The 12,775-nt window shown below is 34.8% G+C and overlaps 1 protein-coding gene across 3 annotated transcripts in view; it reads left to right on the top strand.

Moving 5' to 3' along the window:
• Window positions 1-11,257, top strand: part of ASB5 (ankyrin repeat and SOCS box containing 5) — a 29,153-nt gene extending 17,896 nt beyond the window's left edge. For 2 of the 3 annotated variants that reach the window (XM_084517452.1, XM_084517453.1), the window contains 6 exons: window positions 5,096-5,175; window positions 6,304-6,411; window positions 7,944-8,094; window positions 8,228-8,362; window positions 10,181-10,372; window positions 10,638-11,257. In XM_084517452.1, the coding sequence (XP_084373578.1) occupies window positions 5,096-5,175; window positions 6,304-6,411; window positions 7,944-8,094; window positions 8,228-8,362; window positions 10,181-10,372; window positions 10,638-10,765 (794 nt within the window). In that variant the 3' untranslated portion in view covers window positions 10,766-11,257. Of the gene's footprint in view, window positions 1-1,874; window positions 2,011-5,095; window positions 5,176-6,303; window positions 6,412-7,943; window positions 8,095-8,227; window positions 8,363-10,180; window positions 10,373-10,637 lie in introns of those variants that run through there. The other variant, XM_084517454.1, reaches the window with a different exon arrangement.
• Window positions 11,258-12,775: the final 1,518 nt, after the last annotated feature.

Genomic DNA, 12,775 nt, shown 5'->3' with positions numbered 1-12,775 from the left:
GAAAAAAAACACTATTATATTAGTTTTCCAATTAGAGCCTGTCGTGGTTCCGCTCGAGTGGTTCCGCTCTAGTGGGCAGCCAAGCTCCACCACAGCTCTCTCACTCCCCCTCCTCAAAGAGGAATGGGGAGAAAATATGTGAAAAGGGCTCAAGGGTTGAGATAAGGACGAGAAAATCACGCAATAATTATTGTAACGGGCAAAACAGACTCAGCATAAGAAGATAGTAAGATTTATTGCTCGTTACTAACAAGCTAGAGAAGTGAGAAACAAAGGAAAGAAACCAAAAGCACCTTCCCCCCCCATCCACCCTCTTCCACCTCCTCCCCCCAAGCGGCACAGGGGAACGGGGAAATGGGGGTTATGGTCAGTCTACAATTAGCTCTTTCAATTAGCTCTCACAGAGGCACAAAACAACATTGCTTATTGGCTCAGATCTGGAAAACAATGGGGCCCTTCCCAAACATGGGGCAGCTTCTAGATCTTTCTCACAGAAACCACCCCTGTGGCCCCCTGCTACCAAAACTTTGCCACGTAAACCCACTACAAGCCTTAAAATTCCATCTTTTGGTTCCTAGTTATAGGAACCAAATAGTTATAGTTCCATAGAATGGATGATGCTATGAACGTGGATTAAATAAGGGCTTTGAAGTATTTTTATGGTATTGGGAGAATGCTATTAAAAAGACAATATACAATTATTAAATATTATGTTCAGGTTGGAAGACGCTACTAGATATGGATATATAAAATAATCTGAATACTAATTCAGTAAATATAGCACCAGAATGGCAAGTATAATGTGCATTCATGTCATGTAGATGGACAAACAAAACTGTGTGAGGAAAGAAGTTTTGTTTTGTGTGGTTTCAGGAATAGGATATTGCTGTCTTTTGCAGTTGGAATGAAATCCCCTCATTTTGAAAGTCTATGTGATGATAAGCACTGGAAAGAATATTGGTGTGAATCAACCAAAGTTTCATTTTTTTGTCTGTGTATATTTACATGTTTGTGTGTGTGTGTATATATATATATATAAAGTTATAACACATAAAGTCAAATTAAAGTAATGATGATTTAAAATACTGAAATGAAATACCTAAATGCCACTTGAATGGATGAAATGACTGGGTCTAATGACTTTAACTAAAATATTTTTACTTAGTATTTTACTGCTATGATTATTTGTGCAGGAATGGCTTACAGGTAATTGTAGGTAGATGTGGAGGAGTGCAGGTTATATGAAAATGGAAGAAAATAATGTTAATGACAGAAATAGATCAAAACCTGAACTGCAAATCCTCAATTTTAGGGGTGGACTGATACTTTCACTGCTTAGATTAGTTATTAAAAACAGTTTAATAGCCCAAGAATTGTTAAGAACATAATAGGCAATAGTGAACTGCTAAAATACAAACCCATTCCACTGAGCAAATCAAGCAGCATTTGCAACATATTGAGAATATCTCTGCTTCTTTCTTTTCTAAGAAAATAGGAAAATGACTTATAAACATTTGCCAGTGCTTCCCTTAGAAATCTCTGCACTAATAATGATGTTTGAGGATACCAACTAATTGAATGAGATTAAAAAGGGAGTTCATTTTGCAAATCTTACTTAGCTCAAGGTTCTCTTGATCTCACTAGGATTTTCTCTTGGGTTGAAATTCAAGTTAAGCTGTCTTGGGAAGCAAATACACAGATGCTGGCACTTTTGTTACATAAAAAAAAAAGGAAATGTGGGAAAAAAAATAAAAGGCCACTGTCCTTTAGCATAAGAAAAGAAACTGGCAACTGCACATGCTCATATCTTCAGAGCTGTGTTTACTGCAGGGTGAAAGTTCATGTTACAGTGAGCTGCTGATCTCCTTCCAAACATAGCTGGAGAGTATTGAGAACAGGCCTAACTAGCAAGAGCAGGTTCATTTATTTATTTATTTTTCAGATTGAAAGAAATGAGTAGGATTTATAATTGCAATTGGTTGGAAGTGCCGTGGGGAGACGGAGATTTAGGTACTGTATGATACTTTGTAATTTTGTTTTTAACTATGACTGTTAATACACTATATATTTATTCTTTCTTATTAGTGTTTACAAAGCAGTGCAGGCTGCCCTTCCTGGTAAACTCTATGCCAGCAAGCTTGGAACTAGTGTGGCTTCTAAATATAGTTTGAGATGCTTTGTATTCAGCGTCTGTCAGGGACTACATCAGTAGGGACTTAATACATTAGCAGTTTTGGAACAGACTGTGTTTGCTAATACTGTTGTTACAGACAACGCTGAATTAAAATTTTTCCTTATTTATATTCTCATGAATGCTTTCTAAGTAAGAGCCATAGCAAGCTTTGTAGATTAGCAGAAGGCAGTGAGCTAGACAAAGAATTTATTTTAAGACAACTTTGATGTTTATTTATGCTCTGTATTTATTTTTAATGTATTATTGTACCTGTGATATTTAATGATTATTATGCGTACCAATAAATTAGTTGGAATGTGAAAGAATTTTTCCAAACCTGGTTTGCACAATTTTTTTCCTGCAGTATTTTGCTTACAGATTTTCTTTCTAATAGAGGTGGTACAAACATGTAGGTTTTAATGGATTTAACAGAAACAGTGAGCTGCTTGATGCCTACTTGAAAGCTGGGATATAAGGTGGGCAAAAACAGAGCTAAGAATGGGATCTGGCATCATTTGCTTTTCAAATTTCACTGACATTGTAATATTAACAGTTATTCTTCTGAGCAATCCATGGGGGAAGGAGATGGAGGAATGAAAGGTGTTTTCAAATATAATGGTGTTCAGGAATAACGGTGTTTTCAGATTCTGCTTGCATCTTCGTTTGGTTTAGAATTATACAAAGCCACAAAAAATGTCCAAAGTATGAGTACATTTAATAGGGATAAAGATTTTATAGACTTTACAATATTATTAGTTTTTTTTTTTTTGTATTATTATTTTTTTTTGTTTTGTTTTGTTTTTCTATATAACAGTTGTGTCTTTTTCTTCCTGTTAATTTAGGAGTAGGGTAAACCATCAAGAGAGAGAAGTTCTTATCTGAGGAGAAAGTAGGAAAACATTTCAAAGGCAGCCTCTAAATGCAGTTTTTAACTCTTTTTGAGGATTTTTTGCAGCTGCCAAAAGGAGAACTTAATGAATTTAGCTTCATTTGAATTAGAACAACATGAGTACTGGTTCAGATACTGCTATAGAAGGATAGAAGGAGGAAAACATCAGTCAAAATTCTCATAGTGATTACACACACATTCAAGCTACTACAATAGGGTAACTGTATTTGAGCTTATTGGGATGGCAGAGAGGAAATACTGGTATTTTGAAAAATCAGGTCAGTAAGATTTCTGAGCTCAGTTATTGTGTAATATTCCCTAAAATTCCAGTCAGTTTGTGTATGTCTTTTAGCTCAGTAGTTCCTACTAGAAGTAAAAATTGAAAAATACTGCATTTAATCTTGGCAAGGATTTTTTTTTTTGTTTTAGTAAGTTACACCAGAAAAAAAAAAAAGGTAACATTGACTTTTCACTCTGATTTAAAATAAGTCTGTAACACAGTGGCTGCTAACAGTAATATTACAAAATTGCCCATTTAGGATTCCTTTTGTTCTCCTCATACAGTTATTTCTAATTAGAGTTCCAATTTCAATTCTTGTGAGAAAACTATGAACAGAGAAATAAATGGTAGAGGAAGAAGATAAAGAACAAAGTCAGAACCATACTGTTTAACAACTGTACATTTTGGATGATTTCAACATAATGGTAATAGCTGGCAACAAATCCATAGCATGGTTCCAAAGGTGGAACCGCAGCTTCTGCAGGTAGTTGACATAAAGTCACTCAGCTGGGGGATTGCCCTCAAGTGGCCATAATTAAATGATGATAAACATGGCTGGCCATTTTTGTGGCTGTCTGCTTCTAATCAACAAAGACTTTATGACTGGTGAACTAAAAATACCGTATAAACTTTGGTAAGGAAGCCAAAAAAGTCCTAGTCCTAACCCATATGTTCATTCCAGACAGCTAGGTGAGAAAAAAATATCTGCCAGTGTTAGGAAGAACTGCAAGATTTAGAAAGCTGCAGGTTTCACCAGTATTACATCAGCACCTTAGAGTTCAAGTGACTTTTTCTAACAGAAATAAATATTGATAATTCATAATGTATTTTGAAGATGGCTCTTTCTTACATAGTCTTTCAAAACTTCATTTGCAAAATTCATACAATAAAATGTTACCGGTTATGCTTGCAACTCTATCTGGCTATGAAAGGGCTGTCAGTAGCCAGTCTTCTAGAGGAAAGGGCAGGCTCTTCAGCAGGAACCACAGGAGAGCTCTGGGACTTGGGCTGGAGTTAGGGGTTGTGGAGTTGTGTTTTTTTTTTTTTTTTTTTTTTTTTTTTTTTTTTTTTTTTTTTTATTGGATGGGAGAGGGGTGCAGGACAAGCCTTGAAAATAAATGCAAAACTTTACTTTAAGCATAACTACCTATTCTAAGTGCTAATAATTTCAGGACTTAATATCCTGTTCCTACTATAGCAACCTTTTGCAGTATGAATTCTCACTGTATTTCTCTTCTTGAATTTATGTAGCAGCAGATTAATCTCATCATGCAGAGGGATTTCCAAATTGTATTTCTAATAAAAAAAAAAAAAGTGCTTTCTGCACTTTTTCAGGCAGGCTTATGTTTGTTTTAGGTTTAAATACCAATTTGTTGAAGCCTGTAAACTTCTATATGATAGCTGCTAAAATAAATTATATGATTTTTAAAAATAAATAATGAAAAAGTAGAAGTTAGAAATATGGCAATCACTGCATCTATTACATCACAGCAGTGAAATCAATATAGCAATGTTTGTTCTCCTCTGTACTACATAATCATTTATTATAGATGTTTACAGTTAACAATATAATACAGTTAATATATTTTTTACTGTTTATAAACTGATCATTTTGAATAGTCTTTAAAGGGGAACAGTTATTTCCACAGGACAGTTGACTTCATTCTGTGCATTATATTTTCTGCTTTGCTCTGTGCATTCCAAAAGCCTCCTTATTCCTATGGTTTACTCAATAAATGTTGTTATTATATAGGTTCTTGGGCAGATCGCTCACCTCTGCATGAGGCAGCCAGTCAAGGACGTCTTCTTTCTCTAAAGACTTTATTGTCACAGGTGAAGGCTGTGTTCTTAAAATTGCTTTCTTTTTTAATGTTACTTAATTTCTCAGCATAGATAATTAATCCAGATTTAGTATGTTTTGCTTTGCTTTCATTCACCCAAACTTTTCAGAGAAATTCACATTTACAAATTTTTGATACAATAAGATATAATATTTAAATATTTCTTTTGTATGTTTTAAAACCTCAAAAAATCAATCTTTACCAAAGCTGTAACTAAATGTCTATCAGTCTTCCCCTCCTGTGTGGTGTAAATCAATGTATCATAGAACTATCTGAGTTGGAAGGGGTCCACAAGGATCATCTGCTCCACTGCTTTAAAAAGTCCTTAGGAAATAGAGCTAGCCAGGAAGATACTTACTGAGAGGGAGGTGTCACTGGAAGATTAGGTTTGTTGCACAGTTGTGATTAAAAAAGGATTTTGTTAGCAAAGGGAGAGACTGTATACCATTACATGTTAATATTACAGTATTGTCATATTAGTTGCTACAATGCTGATAAAGTATACTAAATAACATTCGATGAATGCAGTTATTAGCTTTTAAGAATTGAACAGTATCTACTGTAGCAAATTTCAAGAGCTTGGTGTTTTTATCAACCAACGAAGTGTTCTCCTTGCTAAAATTTATTAGATTTCCCTAGGCATTTTGAACTGTAAATCAGAGAATCTTAAAATCATGGGGCAGTTTAGACTCAGGGCCTTATTGGGCTTTAAATTTTAAAGACCACCAATGGTGGAGATGCCCCAACCTCTCTGAAGCCCTGTTGCAGGGTTTCACCATCTCCACAGTGAGATTTTTTCCCCCATATAACTAACTGGATTTCACCACATTCCAACTTGTGTCTCTTGACTTTTGTCCTGTTGCTGTCAAGAGTCAGGCTCCTTCTTCTTCATAACCCCTATTTCTGGTTCTAATATAACTGATTTAAAGAAAAAAAAAACCGACAACTTATTGTTATCTACGTTGATTGAAAGATTCTTTATATGCTCACTGAGGATTTAATTACTGCAAGTAGAGTTTTAAGCCTATTCAGAGTGTTATGAATTATTCCTTTGAATAGTATGAGCAAATGACTCTTAAAAGCTTCATGTGTCTTCATATGTCATTCATATCTTGTTTAGGGTTACAATGTAGATACACTAACTATTGACCAAGTAACTCCACTTCATGAAGCCTGCCTGGGAGATCATGTAGGATGTGCAAGAATCCTTCTTGAAGCAGGAGCAAATGTAAGGGTGTTTTTGTATGTGAAGTCCAATGCTAACTTTGGTTTAACTGAGGATATATTCCTTGATTTTTTTCTATATTGATATTTCTCTGTACTCTCTCTATTAATTGCATTTACTTAATGTAATTACAATAAGTTGATAAGTTGCTATCTGAAAGCCAGCAAAGGAAAGTGATGGGTCAAAGAAGCCTCATTAGAGAGATGTAAGGTTAAAAAAACAAAACAAAAAAACACATTAAGAGTAGATCTCAAACAAAAGAACAGCAACAGGAAAAATAGATGAGAGGTGGGATGGCACAAAGACAGAGTAATGAGTTGGAGAGAATCTGCTAGCAGTGTGTCACCAGCCTTATTTCTCCTCTGAATTTCATTACGTCATTTATCTTTTGAACTTCTGAATGCGTCTTTCCTTGCTGGTTTCCTCTTTCACTGAGTGGCTTCTTAGAGACTTATATTTTAATATCTCTGGAAATGTTTTGTCACATTGTGCTTGTGTGCTCTTAAAATTCTTTGGTCTGAGTACAAAAGAACATTGGCTATTTTCGGTACTCCTGATACAGACTCCCTGTTATCCCAAATCAAAAATAAGAATTCACAGACAATTTTCACTACAATCTGTGCTGACATCAGATTCCCCATCAATTATAGTTTCCCAGATCTCTTATCTTTGCAATGGAAATGTTTATTGTCCTTTCAATTAAATTTTCAGAAACATCTAGAATATGTGTAAGTAATAGAAAAAAAAAAACAAACGTAGTTGTGTTCCAAAAACTAATTCCTATCCACTTCAGCTAGCACAAGGATTCTATAGATACAAAACTATAGACAAAAATATAAGAACAAATTTTATTTTCCTATCTTAATTTTTTTGTAGTACTTTTAATTGTTGGCATGTGTTTGGGGACGCATGGAAGAGGATAGGCAAGAGTCCTCTCTCCAAATACCTGTACTTTAGTATCACCAGCCTTCACGATTTTGCCTACTCTCTCTCATCGTTCTCTCATACTGAGAATATTCAGTTAAACTGAGGGATGGCTACATTGGTATCAGAACAGCAAGCACTATTAGCCTTGTCTTGTCCCATGAAATATCACTCCAACACAGAGATTAAAAACATAGAAGAAAATGGCAAATAATTCCCACATGGAGCTTGCAGTCTCACAGAGCTACAGAGAAGGTCCCCATTAGGATACAAGGTGTGGATTTTTTGTATCAATTAAAAGAGCTAGGTGCAATGACTTCTGAAAACAGTTATTTGCTGCCCAAATAGTCTTCAGTATACCAAGTGTATTTTGTTTTGCTTGATGTAGTTTAACAAGAGTACCAGTGAACTGATTTCACCTGGGGAGTATGGTGAGAGGAAGACAGTAGCACAGGGACTGAGCAGTTAAGCTATTTTATCCTAAATTGTTATTCTAAACATTTTTTGTTTTGTTTTCTTTTTGTATTTTAAAGCAGTTTCTAACCATATTCTGTTTTTAAAAAATATTTTTTCTTTCAATTCTGTTCTTACCTATATTTTATGTATTCTAGGTAAATGCTACAACAATTGATGGAGTGACACCTTTATTTAACGCATGTTCAAGAGGCAGTGCAGCATGCGCTGAGCTCCTGTTAGAGTATGGTGCTAAAGCTCAGTGGGAGTCCTGTCTTCCATCCCCAACTCATGAAGCGGCCAGCAGAGGTAAGAAATTACCCTCTGAACAAACATGGAGTAGTGGACAAATGTTTCAATAACAGTGTTAAGAAGTGTGTCCAGTTTTGTCAATGAGACAGCTTACTGACGTTGAGCAACCTGTTCTACTTTGTACTGACAGGGCACAGTGAATGTCTGGAGGTACTGATATCCTGGGGTATAGATGTTGACCAAGACCTGCCCCATTTGGGAACACCTCTGTATGTAGCGTGTGTTTCACAACAGATCCACTGTATTCGAAAGCTTCTTTATGCAGGTACGTCATGATTTAAATAAAAGTACTGCTAGTTTATAGAATTATGCATGCTGTACTCACTTTTAAAGTGAGCTGTGCTCAATCAACAAAACTAGAACCCTTGCTTGCGGGGTTGTATTTGCAAGTTTACTGTAGTGTGTGCTTGCTCATAATAACTTACCATATCTTTCATTATTTTGCGGCATAGCAAGCATGTGAGGGGAAAAGGGAACAAGACCAATAAGAATGGGTGTTCAGAATTTTCAGCACGTACCTCAGCTTTGTAGATGTTCACTTTCTGTAGGAAAAACAAAGGTAAAAATTAGCAAATTAGCTTTGAGAAAGTTTTTTTTTTTTTTTTTTTTAATATAGTAACCATTGTGTTTTCAACAGATTTTTTTTTTAGCAATGTAGTCCTACACTTTTTCATTCTTCAGCATATTCTGATTGATCTTTTTTACAAAGCATAAAGGCCGAGCTGCAAAAACAAGAGGTAAGGCAAATGGCAGTTAGTCCTAAACTTCATTTTATGTAGTTAATCAACAAAAATATAAGTTGGAGGTTCAATTTCTTTCAGAAAAAGTCCAGGGACATCATCTGCAGAAAGGTTTATTTGTTGCATTTCAGGCAATGAGATACAAGGTTTTTGCATCCTGCAGAATGCTTCTCCAAATATCCTGCAGAACAACGAATGAAAATATATACTTGAATAATTACAGCCTTGCCATCTTTGCACTTTTTTTTTTTTTTCTAGTTAATTGCAGGTTACTTAAGTGAACAGTTAAATTATTTCTTTTGAAGTCAGTTTCTTTGTCTTATTAACTATCCTATTTCATGATTTCTAGGTTTAAGAGCCCCAGAAATAAAACTAACATGTTTTGGGATTCAAATACTACCACACAATAAAAACTGTAACAGGATATTCTAGATTCATTATTGCCCTAATGTAGAATAGGATATGTAAATTGACAATACAATTAACTATTTATATCTATCTGAATTTATTTGATCAGTTTGTGAGAGTGTATTAGAAAGTGAAAAGCAAATAGACAATTAAATTGGCAAGAGAATTATACTGGGGAAATATTCTCAAGTTGTTAATACTGCTAACAGTGACCTATTTGGACTTCAAATTGAATTGCTATGCCTGTGATATTTTGAAGTTATTTTATTCACATGAGAATTAAAAGGGCCAAAAACTTTTTATCAGTTGGAAAATTTGGTACAGAAGCTAATTTTTGGTCTCAGTAGATCTCTCAAGATTTATTTTATTTTTTTTTTTATTTTATTTTTTCATCTTACAAGACAGTCTAGAAAACTATTGAGGTAAACCTAATTTTAGGAGGGAGTAACAGCTTGCTTATCAAGGAAGTTATTCCATGCTATCTATTTTGTTTAGCTCTTGTGTGGACATTTTTTCATGAATAGACATTCATTATTGCAATTGTGTTTAGTCCATTTTAATTGAAATACTCCAGTTTAGAGATTCTTTTTAAACATTTACATAAGAAAAGTTTATTTTTACTTGTAGCAAATTTTTTTATACATGTACTTTTTATAATTTTTATAATTGATTTTTTCACCTTTTTATAAAGTGTTTTCCCTTAAAATCTAGTTCCGTCTAATAAAACTATCTAGGAAAAGTATATGGGATCAGAAGAATCACTAATATGATTAGCTATTGTTGTATACAATAAAATTAATAAAATGGCTAAAATAAGTGTTGGAATCCCCAGACAGTGGATATATATATATATATTTTTTTTAGCATCTTATTTAGTCAATTGCAATTTTAATTAATTTCTTCTCTACGTTTCTTTACACGCATATACCCACCAGGTGCCAACGTGCAGAAAGGAAAGCATTTGGAAACTCCACTCCATGCTGCTGCCCAGCATTCAAGTACAGAGATCGTAAACTTACTCCTTGAATTTGGGGCAGACATAAATGCCAAAAATACAGATTTTGAGAGGCCTGTAGATTTAGCTGCTCCAAGCAGTTTAGTGGAGAGACTGCTGCTACTCCATGAAGGTAATCAGATAATTTCTGTGTGCAGGTTTTTTATTTAAAAATAAATTATTTGCTCAACCTCCCTGACCTTGCTTTTTTGAATATCTGCCTGTTTATTAATAAGGTTTCCCCTAGTCTTTATCTCTGAGAGGGGGAAAAAGGCCATAAAGGAAAATAAAAAGGATAAAGAATTTACATTAGAGATACCATTATTGTGCAAGGCTGTTGCAAATCAAAACAGTGGCTCTTATATAATTATACATCTCTCTCTTTTTTTTCTTTGCAGCCACACCTTCTTCTCTTTGCCAGCTCTGCCGACTACGTATCAGAAATTACATGGGAAGAGCCAGACTGCATCTTGTGCCACAACTCCAGTTGCCAACAATACTGAAGAATTTCTTACAGTATAGATAACATAGTAATTAACCTTTAGAAGCTTGAATAACAAATACTTTTTCTTCTTTCTGTTTATTGTATATTTTACCTAAAGAACTGCTGGGCAGAAAAAAAATGCCTTTTGCATATTACTTTAAGAAAACAAATCTTTGACACCTGGTGTTGATATGTAATAATAATTGGGAGCCATTCAGCAACTGGTACCAAGGTGCTAATAAGGCTGAATTGAATGTGTGCTGATACTCTGGGAAATGATTGTATAGCTTTAGCTTAACACTAATTACTAATTAGCTTTAGTGCTGTTAATTTTAATTGTATTTATACTTTAAAATTTGTTTGACACACCTGAACTGCAAAAAGTTTCTTCATTACTATTTGTTAAGTTTGTCCATTTGGAGTCATTATTTTATGTGTTTTTAAATTTCTGTTTTTTGTGTACCTAAAATTACTTGTTAGTAGGTATGCTACATCCATTGATTAAAAAAAAAATAAAAAATAAATACATATCAATTTTTCTTCCTTTTCTTTATATAGACAATTCATTAATGATAGTGAAAAATTCCCTTAATACTGCCTGTGCTGTGAACTGGAATTCTGTGCTATGACCTTTTTTTTTCCCAGACATGCATAGTTTGTAGATTCTCTAATTTAAAAATTAGTGAAGTTACAAGTCTACAAACTCTAGGAGAATATCCCTCAGAAGCTTTAGTTCTGAGATACTTTCTGATACCCTCTTGTAACAGGATTCTCTGGGCTCTTTCCATATCTTTTCATAACAGTACTCTATCATAACTTAGGGGCATATTAATTATTTGCCTCAGAGAAAGACATGATTGTAGGGCATCTGCAAGGTTTCTTAAGGCTACTACATCTTCAACCTGAAGTTCAGGAGGTGGATGCAAGGCTCTGGAAATACATCAATTCCCTGTAATGTGGCAGGTCTCACAGTGAAAAAGCTATTATTTCTTCCACTGTCTATTTCATAAACAGGTTCCCAATTCCAAAAAAAAAGTGTTTCAGAATCCCAGAATGCAGGCATTTCTGTGACCATTCTGAAATTATATTTTTCAACTCTTTAGCCAGAGAAGGGATGCAGACAGTTCCAGGGGACATCAGAAAATCCAAAAGATTTTTACTGCACTCATGCTCTTGCACAGTAATGATAACTAGTCCTATCAAAAAAGGTGATCTGACTAGATAATCTAAATATAACACTCCTAATTTTGTCTTTTAATTTGATCTTCATTTGAGAACTTCCTAAGTGACAGGCACTCAGTTCCTGCAAACCAAAGCATGGTACCCGAAATTTTACCACTTGCCCTTGTGATTCACCTTCTTCCATTCCTTTTTAGTGACTCCTTTCAGTAGTTACGTTACTATGGAAAGATGCTAAGCGAGGAACTAACTATAGAGGAAGTTTTCACAAAGAAGAATGCTTACTCAGTTGCTAATTTATGTGCACCTAATAAAATCCAGCTCTCTGACCCCTATACTTGTTAAAAGGAATATTAATTTACATCTGCTCCTTGCAAAAAGCTCCAGTGTGAGCCCCTTCTGGAGTCACTCTAAAGGCAGGCTAGATGGGTTAGGACCCCATACTGTGCATACTCTTCGTAACAGAAGTTGAGTACATAGCGAGCAAATTCAGTAGTTTTGTTTTTCACCCAGAAACTAGTAATTTCTTGGTTTTATGTACAATACCATTACTGTATATTACTTCAAGAAACAACCACAGCACCACTGGACATTTATATATGGAACACGATCACTCAGGCTGTCATCCTCAGGTGTGAACTTTTCAAATTCGACTCGGGAAAACAAGTTACTTTTGCTGAGAGTTACATTACAGTGCCTACCATCTTGTCTCACCTCCCCTAGGTATGTTCACATGCTCACGGCATTTGCAGTGTCTATTACCACTGATCCCTGCAATCATCCAAAAAGCAAACAAGATCATTTTAACTGCTTGCAGCTATTGGGATCTGCTTCCTCTTTACTTCTACAGCAGGGTAGCCTAGCAGGGAGACT

Source organism: Aythya ferina (genome assembly GCF_964211825.1).
Source record: "Aythya ferina genome assembly, chromosome: 4".
NCBI lineage: Eukaryota > Metazoa > Chordata > Aves > Anseriformes > Anatidae > Aythya > Aythya ferina.
The sequence above is the reverse complement of the archived record's forward strand: the minus strand, read 5'-3'. Positions and strand labels throughout refer to the sequence as shown.